The 13,482-nt window shown below is 31.5% G+C and overlaps 3 protein-coding genes across 10 annotated transcripts in view; 1 reads left to right on the forward strand and 2 right to left on the reverse strand.

Moving 5' to 3' along the window:
• Positions 1-1,790, forward strand: part of LOC107623815 (peroxisome biogenesis factor 10) — a 5,952-nt gene extending 4,162 nt beyond the window's left edge. For 7 of the 8 annotated variants that reach the window (XR_002355429.1, XM_021113397.1, XM_016326192.2 and 4 more), the window contains 3 exons: positions 139-230; positions 1,245-1,324; positions 1,422-1,790. Coding sequence is in view for 7 of the 8 variants with exons in the window: in XM_021113397.1 (XP_020969056.1) it covers positions 139-230; positions 1,245-1,324; positions 1,422-1,524 (275 nt within the window). In the remaining variant the exon portion in view is untranslated. Of the gene's footprint in view, positions 1-138; positions 231-1,244; positions 1,328-1,421 lie in introns of all 8 variants that reach the window. The other variant, XM_021113398.1, reaches the window with a different exon arrangement.
• Positions 6,484-8,381, reverse strand: LOC107622218 (stress-induced protein KIN2). The gene is made up of 3 exons (XM_016324103.2): positions 7,561-8,381; positions 6,988-7,056; positions 6,484-6,588 (listed from the first exon to the last, which is right to left on the reverse strand). Exons 1-3 carry the CDS (start codon positions 7,612-7,614, stop codon positions 6,514-6,516), a joined length of 198 nt encoding a protein of 65 aa, XP_016179589.1. The 5' UTR covers positions 7,615-8,381; the 3' UTR covers positions 6,484-6,513.
• LOC107623351 (beta-glucosidase 12) lies at positions 9,784-13,210 on the reverse strand. Its single transcript, XM_016325576.2, has 12 exons — positions 12,965-13,210; positions 12,648-12,717; positions 12,354-12,488; positions 11,735-11,812; positions 11,578-11,665; positions 11,220-11,475; positions 11,021-11,136; positions 10,701-10,918; positions 10,576-10,607; positions 10,377-10,479; positions 10,186-10,294; positions 9,784-10,097 (listed from the first exon to the last, which is right to left on the reverse strand). Exons 1-12 carry the CDS (start codon positions 13,130-13,132, stop codon positions 9,923-9,925), a joined length of 1,548 nt encoding a protein of 515 aa, XP_016181062.1. The 5' UTR covers positions 13,133-13,210; the 3' UTR covers positions 9,784-9,922.

Raw genomic sequence — 13,482 nt, forward strand, 5'->3', positions numbered from 1 at the left:
TTCTACTGATTCTACTGATGCTCTTATGCGTTACAACAATTTTTTGCTATTTCAATTTATTGCTATTTCTGTCCAAAAATTAAAAGAACTTTTGTTATTTGTTCTTATCATAACTTGACCCCCTTTATTGTATAATAGGACATGGTTTGCCTGTTCTGAATGAAGAAGGTAATCTGGCATCTCTAGATACTGACGAAGGAGGTTGGGTCTTTGATTCTTCATCTTCTGAGGTACAATTCTCACATCAAGTTATCCTATATATATTCCTTGTAATATACACTTCTAAAATATACAAAGGGAAAATAGGGTGTAAGGTAATAAAATGTGACCTTTCTTGGTACAATTAAGGTAAACGAAGAGAATAAAATGGGGAGCTATCTAGTGCAACCCTTGCAGCATCAACTAGCATTGATATTCCGAGCTGCTAGAAATATCGCTCCGCACCATGTAGTGAACATGTAGGTCCATGCCAGGTTTCATAATTAGTCAGCACAGAACTCTCTTAAAGAACATGCTTTGCATAATACTCCCAGTCGTTGCCATAGCAAACTCTGAATATGGTTAGTAACAAACCTCTATATAGATAGCATTGATACAGTTCACCATTAGCAAGTTTAATCACTTCCATGGAACAATCAACAGAGTGACGATTTTACATCCTGTCATCGAAAATAACTTTGAGCCAAATTTAATAGCAAAAGGAAATACCGGGAAACCACCTATATCTGAGCTCTATGCCAAGACCACATGGATATGCTTTTACTGGTTTTGTTCCTTAAAGAACTAGAACATGTACAATAAGATTAGCGTGGTTATAATGCAGTCAATGATGGTTTGTTGTCACTGGTGTAACTTTTGTGGATCCTATTTTGGTTTAATATTGTTAATAGGGAACTCACAGAAAGCCTATTTTCTATTAAGATATGATCTACCACAGTGAACTTAATAAGACACTGACCTTCTGAGATTTGGAAATAAAAAATTCTATATTACATAAAAATTCAGTTACCAAATCAGCCACGATGTATTTGTATATAAATGCATCTGTTGTTTCATACACTTTTAGTGTGTATTTTGTATTCTAATATGTATTTTATATAAGTGGCCGGTTTAGTGGCTAATTTTTGGCATATACGTAACATGATTAGAGTGAAATTCATCATGATTTCCCTCTATATCCATGTTACATTTACCTTCTAAATCAGCATCAATTGTATTTTGATGAATCCTCATCTGTTTTACAGTATGGAACTAGCAAATGCACTCTTTGCCTAAGTAATCGTCAACATCCAACAGCTACATCCTGTGGCCATGTATTTTGCTGGTATTGTGTCATCTTGCATTATTTTTTCTCTTCACATTCCCCCCATTTTCTTTCACTGAACCTCCTCTTGTGTTTTGATGTGATCTCATTCATGTAGGAACTGTATCACAGAATGGTGCAATGAAAAGCCAGAATGTCCTCTTTGCCGCACCCCAATAACACATTCAAGTCTAGTTTGTGTGTATCATTCAGACTTCTAGAGTATGCATTTCTTCAGCTGCAATCTCTTGTATAAAAGAGAGAGGATATATCATGAAAGGCAACATTTTGCTTGTCTTGAATCTTGCAAGGATTTTATTTATTTATTTATTTATAATGATGTCATTACAAGGGATACTTGGATGTTCCTAGAGTATGTTTATGTTTAATTAATTGACACATTTACAACCACTCAATTTATGTGGTTTTTGTATAACTACTAACATTAAAATAATAAAATGAAAATATATGGTGGTTTATGTTTGTAGAGAATTTATTACGTGTGGGAGTCATACAAATATTTCTGAGTTATCTCCTTACTAAGACTGCGTTTGGAAGAGAGACAAACCAAACAGAAATAGAAACTGAGAGACTAAATTAAATCTCTAAATGTACTAAGTTATGTTTGAGTATTATGTTTGGTTTAAGATACTCATAAACATGGAAACTAAAGGATATATTTAAAATTTGAAAAGTTAAATAAGAGTACAATAACAACAACAACAAAGCCTTGTCCCACTAAGTGGGGTCGGCTACATGAATCAAACGACGTTATTGTGCTATGTCATGTATCATGTCTACAGAGAGACCGTTTACATGTAGGTCTCGTTTGACCACCTCATGGATAGTCTTCTTAGGTCTTCCTCTGCCTTTCGCCCTTTATCCATCTTCCATCTCATCCACCCTCCTGACTGGATGTTCTATCGGTCTTCTTCTCACATGTCCAAACCACCTGAGACGCGATTCAACCATCTTTTCCACAATGGGTGCTACTCCAACTCTCTCCCTTATATCTTCATTCCTTATTTTATCCAATCGCGTATGACCACTCATTCATCTCTGCCACACTCAGCTTATGTTCGTGCTCCTCTTTAGCCATCGATAGTAGTTAAAGTTTTGATCTTCTTCCCTTGTGCATAATCGACCAAGGCTCGGAAGAGTCTTCTGTCCCTCATTAAATAACTCGTAGAAGTAACTCTTCCACCTTTCATTAATCTTTTCTTCTTGAGCCAACACCTCTCCATCCTTATCCTTTATGCACTTAACCTGATCCAAATCTCTCGTTCTTCTTTCCCGGCTCTTTGCGATTCTATATATACATTTTTCTCCTTCTTTCGTGCCCAAAGACTGGTAGAGACCCTCATATGCTCTTGTTCTTACTTCACTTACAGCCACTTTTGTCTCTTTCTTAGCCGCCTTATATTTTTCCCAGTTATCTGCATTGCGGCATAAAGACCACTCTTTAAAGCATTCCCTTTTTATCTTTATCTTTTCTTGTATGCATGGCCATTTAAATCTCCTCCTAAGAAAATCTTATCTCCCAAAGGTATGCCTTGAACCAAACTCTCTAGATCCTCCCAAAACCTTATCTTGTGTTGTTCGTCCGAACCCACTTGCGGTGCATAGGCGCTAATCACATGGAAAGCACCTCCCTCCACCACAAGTTTGATAGAGATGATCCGATCTCCCACCCTCTTGACATCCACTACGTTCTTCTTCCACTGCTTATCCACAATTATTCCAACCCCATTCCTATTCTTCACCTTTCCTGTATACCAAAGTTTGAAACCAGAAGTATCCAACTCCCTAGCCTTTGCACCAACCTATTTCGTTTCTTGTAGGCACATAATGTTAATCTTCCTCCTTGTCATGGTGTCCACCACCTCCATGGACTTTCCTGTTAGAGTGCCTATGTTCCATGTCCCAAATCTCAACCTTCTGTCGCTTCGACCTTTACCTTTTACTTTGTGAACTAGCTTATTTACCCTCGTCTGTTCACGAAAACGCGAGAACCCTTGCTCATTTAACACTACATCCGGGCACCGATGCAGCGGCTCTTGCTTTGACACCGTACTCGAGCCATACGGCGCGTTGCTTCCGGGCAACGACCTAGCTTTAGCGCAATAATGTCTTTGATTCATGTCATGGGGTTCGGCTATATTTTTATGTTGGTTGCCGAAGACTTAACACAACCCTCCTCTTTTATTCGGGCTTGAAAAAAAATGTTATTAAAGTTTTAGTTTCTGTTCCTAAAAATTTTAGTCTTCTGTGTTTCTACTTGTTGGAGGTTTTGAAAGGGTTGAAATTTTGGATCTCGAGACTAAAATTTTAGTTCGTCTCTAATTACCAAACACGATATTTAATCTCAATCTCTTATTTTCGGTTCCGGTCCTTAAAAACAAAGGCAATCTTTATGGACATTGATAACTCATTTTTTTTTGTAAACCTTATATTTTTAGCTCTATTGATTACAGATTAATATTTGATGGATGGATATTTTCACAATTAATGGCAATATATAAAATTTGATGAGATTATGATTACAGATATGCTATGCTGATTTTTTGTTTTAATTTATATATAAAGTTTAATCAAGATATATTGATAATATAAAAGTTTATATTTAGATAGGTCGGGGAAAATCCTATTAGATCTGCTACATATTCAAATAATATTGTCATTCAAGTCTAACTAAATAATCCAACACCAACAAAAACCACTCATTAAAAAGAGTGTGATTATACGCGTACACACCATTTACGTTATTGTTGTCGTCGTGGTCTTCTTCTTCGCATTCCTCCTCCTTCTTCTCATTCTCTTTTTGCTCCTTCTCCTTTTCCTTTTTCTTCTTCTTCGCGTGTTTTTTCCTCATCATCATTTTTTTTGTTGCCGCTGTTATTGCTGTTATTGTAGTAGAAAGCGAAGGAAGAAGCGGAGAAAGAATTTTGAATTGTGCAGGAGAACAAATCCAAATGCACCTTAATTCACTCATAAATGAATCGGAATTATATAATGATTGCGACATAATTACCTCAAAAATGAACCGAAATTTACCATAATCATTGCGACACATAAACTTAATTCGAAAATAAGCACACAAACAAGACTGAATCATGAATAAAAACACATCCAAAATCAATTTTAGATCAAACGTCATTAATATGTTTCTTCTTCTTTTTTGTTTGATATTTTCTTCTCTTTTTCTTGGTTTTATTCATCTCAAGAGAATAAAAAAAAAAATAAGAAGGTGAAGATGAAGAAAAAAAAAGATGAAAAAGAAGAAGAAGAAACAGTAGAAGATGAGGAGAAAAAGGAGAAAGAGTTTTAAATTGTGCAGGACAACGAGTCCAAATGCACCTTAATTCACTCAGAAATGAATCGAAATTATATAATAATTGCGACACAATTAACTCAGAAATGAATCGAAATTACAAAATGGACTGCGATATAATTAACTTAGAAATGAAACAAAATTACATAACAATTGCGACACAATTAACTCAGAAATAACCGAAATTACATAATAATTGCAACACATAAACTCAGTTCGAAAATAAGCGCACAAACAAAACTGAATCGTAAACAGAAACACATCTAAAATCAATTTTGGATCAAACAACATCATCATGGCAAAAATTCAACAATAACAATAACAATAACGACGATAACGATAATGACAATATGTATAACAAAGAAGAAGAAGGCATGCGTGAATTTGAAATAAGAAGAAGAAGCATCAGTGTGAGGGGAGAAGAAAATGAAAAAAAGAAGCGCATAATCTAAAATTGCTTGGATAAATTTGGATGTTAAAATTACTAGGATGTGGAGAATAACTTAAATTCATAACCTATGAACCGAGAAGTTCTTACTTGCAAAACTCTCCGTGCTGTTAACAAAAAGAAATGTTTAATTACTCTGGCGGTTCTATAGTTTCACTAAATTTTCAATTAGGTCGTTATACTTTTTTTTTTCTTTTCGATTGAGTTCCTATACCATCTCAAATTTTGTAATTAAGTCCCTACCTTGACAAAAACGATGGAATTAACAGAATATTTCGTTAAACAAACCGAATATGCCTAATACTTTGCTGAATATTCTGTATAGTTTAACAGATTATTCCATTAATTTCATCGTTTTTATCACGGTAGGGATTTACTTACAAAATCTGATATAGTATAGGGACCTAATTGAAAAGAAAAAGTATAGAGACCTAATCGAAAATTTGGTGAAATTACAGAGACCGACAGAATAATTAAACAAAAAAAAAAAAAACTCTCTTCTCTCTCTCTATGTCTTTTTTTTTTTAAGTTAAGAGTGAAATTTAAACTCGAAACCTTTAGGTGAGAAGAAGAGACTATGCTATTTGAATTATAGCTCGTTGGCTCTCTCTTCTTATCATGTCAATATGTAGTTACTATTATTTATTCAAATTAAAATTTAAAATGATTTACTATATTAGAAAAAACTAACCATAGTTCTTAACTAGATATTATCTCCTATAGTCCAACATTTTCATTCCTAATTATATATAACGATCACTCACGTTATGATGTCATAAAAATAATAGTTAACGATTATTAAATGGTTTGATATACTTGACGAAACTACTTAACATATGAACGCATTATATCTTTTTCACATTCAGATTTTTCCAGATGAATAATTACCAAATATATATGCCTTCACTCCTCATAGCTTTGAGATCGAATATTCTTTTTCCAAATTTCTAATTTACAGCGGCATATATTTCTCCTCCATTTGTGTTACCTATTCATAAATTTCGTTCATTTCAGGGCTCATATCCTTTGAAACCTTTCGATCTTGTTAATAGCATTATTTAGTTATCAACATTTAAAAGTATAGAATAAAATATATTTTTGGATCAGTTTAATTTCTATGCATGCATGTAACTCTTTTACACCAAAGATGTTCGATGCAGAATTTTATTGTGATAATATCTGATTAGATGTCAATTTTAAAATTATTTTATACTGAGAGTGCAAAAAAGTATACTATGTTATGCGACATCACTTAGGTTTCACTAAAATTCAAGATAATTCATTAATAATGAAAAGTGAGAACTACATGAGTAGAGAGAGTTCTCTTGTTGTGTGACAAAGATCAAAAGAGTGTTAAACATAAAATTCCTAAAACAACTAAAAAGAAAAGAAAAAATAAAATCATAAACCAATAATAAATAGCATCTGAATTTATTTGTTCATCCCAGTTGCATCCTTCACAGCTTCAGCAGCTCCTTGGGCCTTTGCCTTCATCTGCTGACCAGTCTTCAAAAAATAAAAGAGCATATTTACTCCCAACAAGAAATAAAAAACAGAAAAATGTTTTTATTGTTTTAACTATTTTCAAATAAAATTTTGAAAAGAAAAAATATAAAAATTAAAAAATATTTTCTCAAACCAAATAAATATTAAATCAGTGATGATAATCACTAATTTAAAAAAAAAATTAATTTTAACGCACTGATAATGTAAAATGTTTTACACCATTTACGCGGTCAATATAAAAGATTGTTATTTTTTTTAATATGATATTATGTGATTGGATATATGTATAAAACGGTTTTACAGTCAAAATTAAATTCTTAAAAAAATAGTGACAATCTTTCATCCATGTATATATATATTTCAACTCATATATATTGTCAAATTTAAAATGAGTAGAACCTCTTGCATGGATTCCTTAGCAGACTGAGCAGAATCGCAAGCCCTGTCTATCATGTTCTCACACTTTTCCTGTATGTAATACAAAAGATCTAAGAGTGAAAAACAATAATTTTGATAGAATTAGTACTAGTGGTCCAACACAAAGTTTAGTAATTTTGATATTCATGATAACATTTTTCAAGAATATGTCTATATATAAAATCAATTTGATAAATAATACAATCAATTCTATAAATAATATAATACAATTAAATTTATATTTATAATTTTATTAAAAAATGTAAAATATATAAATATTTATACATACATAACAATAATATGTGTGTGACAAGTGATTTTTAGTTTTTATAAGATTTTTTTTGTTGCTTACGTAATCCTCCAATCCGACTGGACAAAAACTAATCCGTCGTAAATCTGAGTTTTATTTAAGGATTTGCTGTTTGCCAATGGATTGCTGTATACACAAGCTGGCGAGATTCGAATTCTCGACACTTGTTTAAACAGACAAGTAACCTGAACCACTCGACTAACCCAAATTAATTTTTTATAAAATTAACTAAAAGGGAAAATAACCTGAACTTGGCCCTTGGCCTGTCCAGCATTGAAAGCTGCCCTGTTGGAGTCCATAATTCCTTCAACAATATATAAATTAATTAACAATCAAGTGAAATTGGAAAAGCAAGAATTGTATGGGTTGAGATGAAGGTAATAATATTCTGCATTTGGTTGATATTTATAGAGGGTTTTCATTGGCTAACTGAACTTCACTTACCCCACTTTCAAGGGTACACGTGGCATCATACCATTTTCTTTTAGAGACTCTTGTATTTGTTCATATGGCTAGACTAGATCGGTTGACCAGGATCTATGTGAAGGAGAACCTGCTATTTTAAGGATACATAATTTTCTAGCCACAAACAAAACTAGTATTCATTATTGACCAATATATTACAACCATTGTTTTGTATTACTAACTCCATACTATGCTCATCTAATATATCTTTCATAGATTAATTGATGGTAGCAATAATAATTCATCACACATTAATTGATGTGGTGTTTGTTGACTTTTTCAACCCAATATTTCAACCATAACATCAGATTTTATAAATAACTCATATTTGAAGATATTCACCGTTAAAATAAATAGGTTTCATTAGTTTTATTTACCAGAGACTTGCTTATTTTATTTAATTATGGATCTACAATTTTTTTTCCTGAATATATGTATAAATATGAGTTGTTTTGTTTTGTTGGATTTGTATTAATCTAAAAGCTTTTCTTTAAGTGTTACCTTATTAATAGACAATGGGGAACGAAAATAATAGGAAGCATTTGTTCAAGCAAGCAAGGGTATTTAAAATAACAAGAAAATTTTTAAAATCATGAAAGAAAATTCCTCGACATAAATCTTATGCCATTAATTAAGTGACATTGATAATGAAAGTGGTAATGAAATTAATAAAACTATGAAAGAATAATACAAAAAATAAAAAATTTTTATTGTATGTTGTTTCTAATATAGAAAATAATACTACTTATTTATACTAAACTGATTTTAAATTTTAAAATAAGTTAAAATAATCCGAATTTCTAGATGATTAACAAATTTAGAAAAGGATAAACATAACGAATAAAAATAAGATAAGAATTTAATATGAAAAAATAAGAAAGAAAAGATGAAAATTTTTTATGGTAGATTGTTGTTGTTTTTGATATAGAAAACAATGCTATTTATTTACACTAAATTGATTTTGAATTTTAAAATGAGTTAAAACAATCCGAATCTCTAGATGATTCTACTAGAGAAATATAAACATAACAAACTTAGAAAAAGATAAGCATAATAAATAAAAATAAGATAAGAATTTAATAAAAATACCCTAATTAAGATGGATGGTGCTAATCAGACATTTGAAGGAAGAAAATGATGCTTTATAACTTAAAACTAAGAGTTTAATTTTGATACATTGAATAGTGTAAAACGTTTTAAGTGCAATCACAACTGTTCTTTTGGATAACTATTTATGCCGTTAATATAAAAAGTAGTTATTTTTGCTAATATAACGTTATGTGGTTGAATACATGTGTAAAATTAATTGTGTTAGAATTTCAAGTGTAAGTTGTTGGTTTAAGAGTCAAACATTAGTTAGAACTCAGAAGTACATGTAATATGGAAGATTCGTAAATCAATTGTTTCAATAATTTGATTGAAAGAAATATAAACAGGTGAAGTTCAACAAATTATAAGACTTAATACAAGTGATAGTTGTTTCGGTTGTTTTCGAATTCAATCTTTAGAGTAATGTGTATATAGTATGTTTTATTATGGATCTACATACCTTAATATACAATCCATAAACCTTAATAATAATAATAATAATAATAATAATAATAATAATAATAATAATAATAATAATAATAATAGATAAAGGTTAAATTATACAATTGGTCTCTACATTTTCAGTAAAATTGCAAATTGGTCCCTATACTTTAAAAGTTTGTAATTGGGTCTTTAAAGATAATTAAAATTTGTAATTTAGTCTCCGTCGTTCAAAAAATGCTTGATTTAACAGAATATTTTCAGTATATTCTCTATTTTAACAGAATATTCTTAGCATATTCTGAGAATATTCTGTAAAATCAACACTTTTTGACCACAGGAATTAAATTATAAATTTTAATTCTCTTTAGGGATCCAATTATAAACTTTTAAAATGTAGAGACTAATTTGTAATTTTACTAAAAATGTAGGGACCAAATGTATAATTTAACCATAGATAAACTAGTGGAATAAATTTAGAAGTCATTGATATTGAAGTGAACCTAAATAAGAAACTAGAAAATAGATAAACATAAATGCGAGCAATGATGATACCATTAAAGTTTTACATTGCATCACATCATTTTTATTCAAGGTGAACACAAAAACAGTCTAATAATATCTTTTGAGGAAGCTTTTGAACCATTTTGCAGAAAGCTTATTATATCTCTTGTGACCATTTTTGTAATCCACATAATTTAGTCCAAATCTCACAGTGTAACCTGCACTCCATTCAAAGTTGTCCAGCAATGACCATGCAAAGTATCCTTTCACATTTGCACCATCCCTTACAAATCAAAATGGTAAAGTTTAACAGATACTTCAAAAAGAAAAGATTGAATAAATATATATAATGAAAAGCAATAACTTCTTACTTAATAGCATGTTGAAGATAAAAGAGATGACGATAATAAAAATCAACTCTGAAGGTATCTAAAAGGGCCTCCTCAAGTGACAGTGTTGGATCATTGTACTCATCAATACCTACAATTTCAACTCTGCTATGATTCATACAACAAATTAAAACATGTAGTGCAATAATGTTATAATGTAACTTTATTTTTACCATTTTCTGTGATATAAATCAAGGGGTTGTTGTACTTTTTCTTGGTGTGAAGCAATAGTTCTCGAATTCCTTTTGGATAAACATATAACCAAGTTGAAGCAGCCTGCACATAAATATGATAATGTCAATCTTATGTTACAGAAAACAAAACATATAATAAGTTACAAATTAAATTTGATTTTGCTACACATATACATACCCTTGGACCTATAGGAACACCATTGCGTTCAGCTGCCATTATTATAGAAACAATTTACACACCATTAGCAAAGTCTAACATATATATATTAAGATTAATTGAAAGATAAAGAAAAGTGTCTTTACTTGCAAAATTGACATGAGAATCAGTGGCATAATTTGGTTTTGCAGACAATAGTTTAGGTGCATTGGAAGCATAGTTGGTTGTATAATAGTTCAATCCAATGAAATCATATGAATGTATGAGTTGCTTAGATTGCTCTTTAGAGAACTTAGGCAATCTACTTCCAACTATAGATTTCATGCTTTCTGGATAATCTCCTGTTGTCAAAGGTTCCATAAACCTATATAAAATAACAAATAACTCTTTTACTTAGATTCTAAGAAAAAAAAATCAATAATTTAAAAGCAGGGGTATTAGTATTAGTATTAGGATTAGTACTTACCATCCATACATAAAGTCAAGTGATCTTTCAGCAGCAGTTATATCAAGTGGACTATTTGAAAATGGCATAAACCAATGAGACACCAAGGTTATGCCTATGGAGCCTTTTTGAGATGCCTGCATTTGTCAAACAGAATATAATCTTTCGAATATGACGAAAATTTGATAATTGTTTCAAACTTGTAAGGCTAAGAGTGAACCTGATATTTGGTCTTGTAGAGTTGCACAGCAGCTGCATGAGCAAGAAGTTCATGGTGTGCAACCACATAAGGTTCTGTTCCTGAATCGCCACCGGTGCAGTTTTGGTTCAACCATTTGGAACATCGACCTGGTGCCTTCACACCAGTTGCATAGCCACCTTGGCTATAAGTATATGGTTGATTAAAAGTTATCCAATGTTTCACTTTATCTCCAAATGCTTTGAAGCAAACATCCACATAATCTTGATAATCATTTCTAGAATAATAATGATAATTAGTCATATTATGAGTCAAATAAATCTGCATAGTATATAGTATCTTTGATTCTTTGTGAATGTTGAAACTTTACAGTACTCACACAATGCGAGGACTTAAGAAGCCACCATACTCATCCTCCAAAGCTTGTGGAAGATCCCAATGGAAAAGAGTAACAAATGGTTTTATGCCTGCAAAAGAGAAAGAAAACTGTTAGGGAAAATTAAAAACAAGTTGGATGGAATTATTTTGATGATGACCTTTAGAGAGTAGCTCATTGAAGAGGCTGTTGTAATGATCAATTCCTTGTTGGTTTATGCCTCCACTAAGCTTTCCTTCTGTTTGTGGCAAATGTGAAATGGTTAATCAATGCAAAAGAGTAATTAATTACTTATTAATTAACTAACTAAATAAATGTCAGGTATTTATCAATGGGTGAAAACTCATGTGCAGTTAACTTTATGTGAAATTAAAGTTAAATGATTTGACAGGTTTGACTAAATTTTCATCTAATGACTCTAAACTATCAACTAGGGGTGAGCACGGGTCGGTTTGGTTCGGGTTTATGGTAAAATTAGAACCGAACCAATCAAAATGTGATTGGTTCGGTTTGGTTCGGATTTGTATTTTTTTTATATATGTACCCGAACCAAACCAAACCGATTAAGAACGGATTGGTTAGGTTTCGCACCTCCAAAACCGATACCCGAACCAATCACTAACAAAAGTCATCGGTTTGGTTCGGATTGGATCCAATTACCCGTTGGTTTCAGAACCAATTTAATTGGTTCGGTTCGGGTTCGGACGGGTAATTGGATACCCGCTATCCGTGCTTACCCCTACTATCAACTTCACATGAAATTAACTGTGATGACTCACTTGGGAGTATCCTAGGCCAAGAAATGGATAATCTGTAAGCATCTAGATTCAAATCCTTCATGATCCCAACATCTTCCTTATAGTGGTGATATTGGTCATTTGCAACATCTCCATTGCTTCTATCTTCTATCTTTTCTGCATGTTGTTTCCACAGTAAATTAATTATATACTTAGTAAAGTAATTAAATATGTAAAATTACAGATTATTAAACATGTAACGTTGTCCTTTTTCATTGAATAGGAAAGAAGAAAATCTAGTAATGAATAGAGAGAGAAACAGAGTTGTTAAATTACCTGGATATTTATGGGTGAAGGTATCCCAAATACTTAAGCCTTTACCACCTTCAAAAGCAGCACCTTCATACTGTAAAATATAAGGTTATTATTATTATTATTATTATGAGTAACTTAATTGGACAACATTACTTGTAATTTAGAACATTTGAGACTATTGTTTTTGGAGGAATTTAATTACTTGTTGGAAAAAGGCACAATATATAGATAGCTAACTTAACTATTGAACCATAACTACACATTTCAATAAATTACAAAAATGATCTGACTTGGCATTATTTGAGTTAACTAAATATGAATTTTGATCCCATAAGAACCTGGTAGGATGCAGATGAAGCTCCAAAGATGAAACCTGGTGGGAAGCTGCTTCTGTTGAGTGAAGAAACATCAAGAATGGGGGAAACCGGTGGAGCTACTTTTGCAGTAGAAGATGAAGTGGTTAAAAGAGCAAAGAAGACAACAAGTAAAACGTTGTCCAATTCCATAACTATGTATGTGTGTGATTATTAAGCCTCTACCTTTATATAATCAACAATGGAAGTGGTGGATCACCCTCGTCACCAGCCTAGAAGTGAGTGACGTCGGCTCATGAACTAGCTCGAGTTAGACTCGTTAATAGCTCGATAAGCTGAACTCGTGAGTCGGTGAGGTTGAAATTAAGTTCATAAATTAAATGAGCCGAGAAGCTCAGCTCATTAGCTTGTGAGTAAACTTGATTATATATATATAATATTAAAAGTGTAGATTAAATACATATAAGATATGTGTATTAATAATATATATATATATATATATATATATATATGTTTTTAATTATTTAAAATTTTATAGTAAT

The sequence above is a fragment of the Arachis ipaensis genome, chromosome B10, assembly GCF_000816755.2.
Source record: "Arachis ipaensis cultivar K30076 chromosome B10, Araip1.1, whole genome shotgun sequence".
NCBI classification, from domain to species: domain Eukaryota; kingdom Viridiplantae; phylum Streptophyta; class Magnoliopsida; order Fabales; family Fabaceae; genus Arachis; species Arachis ipaensis.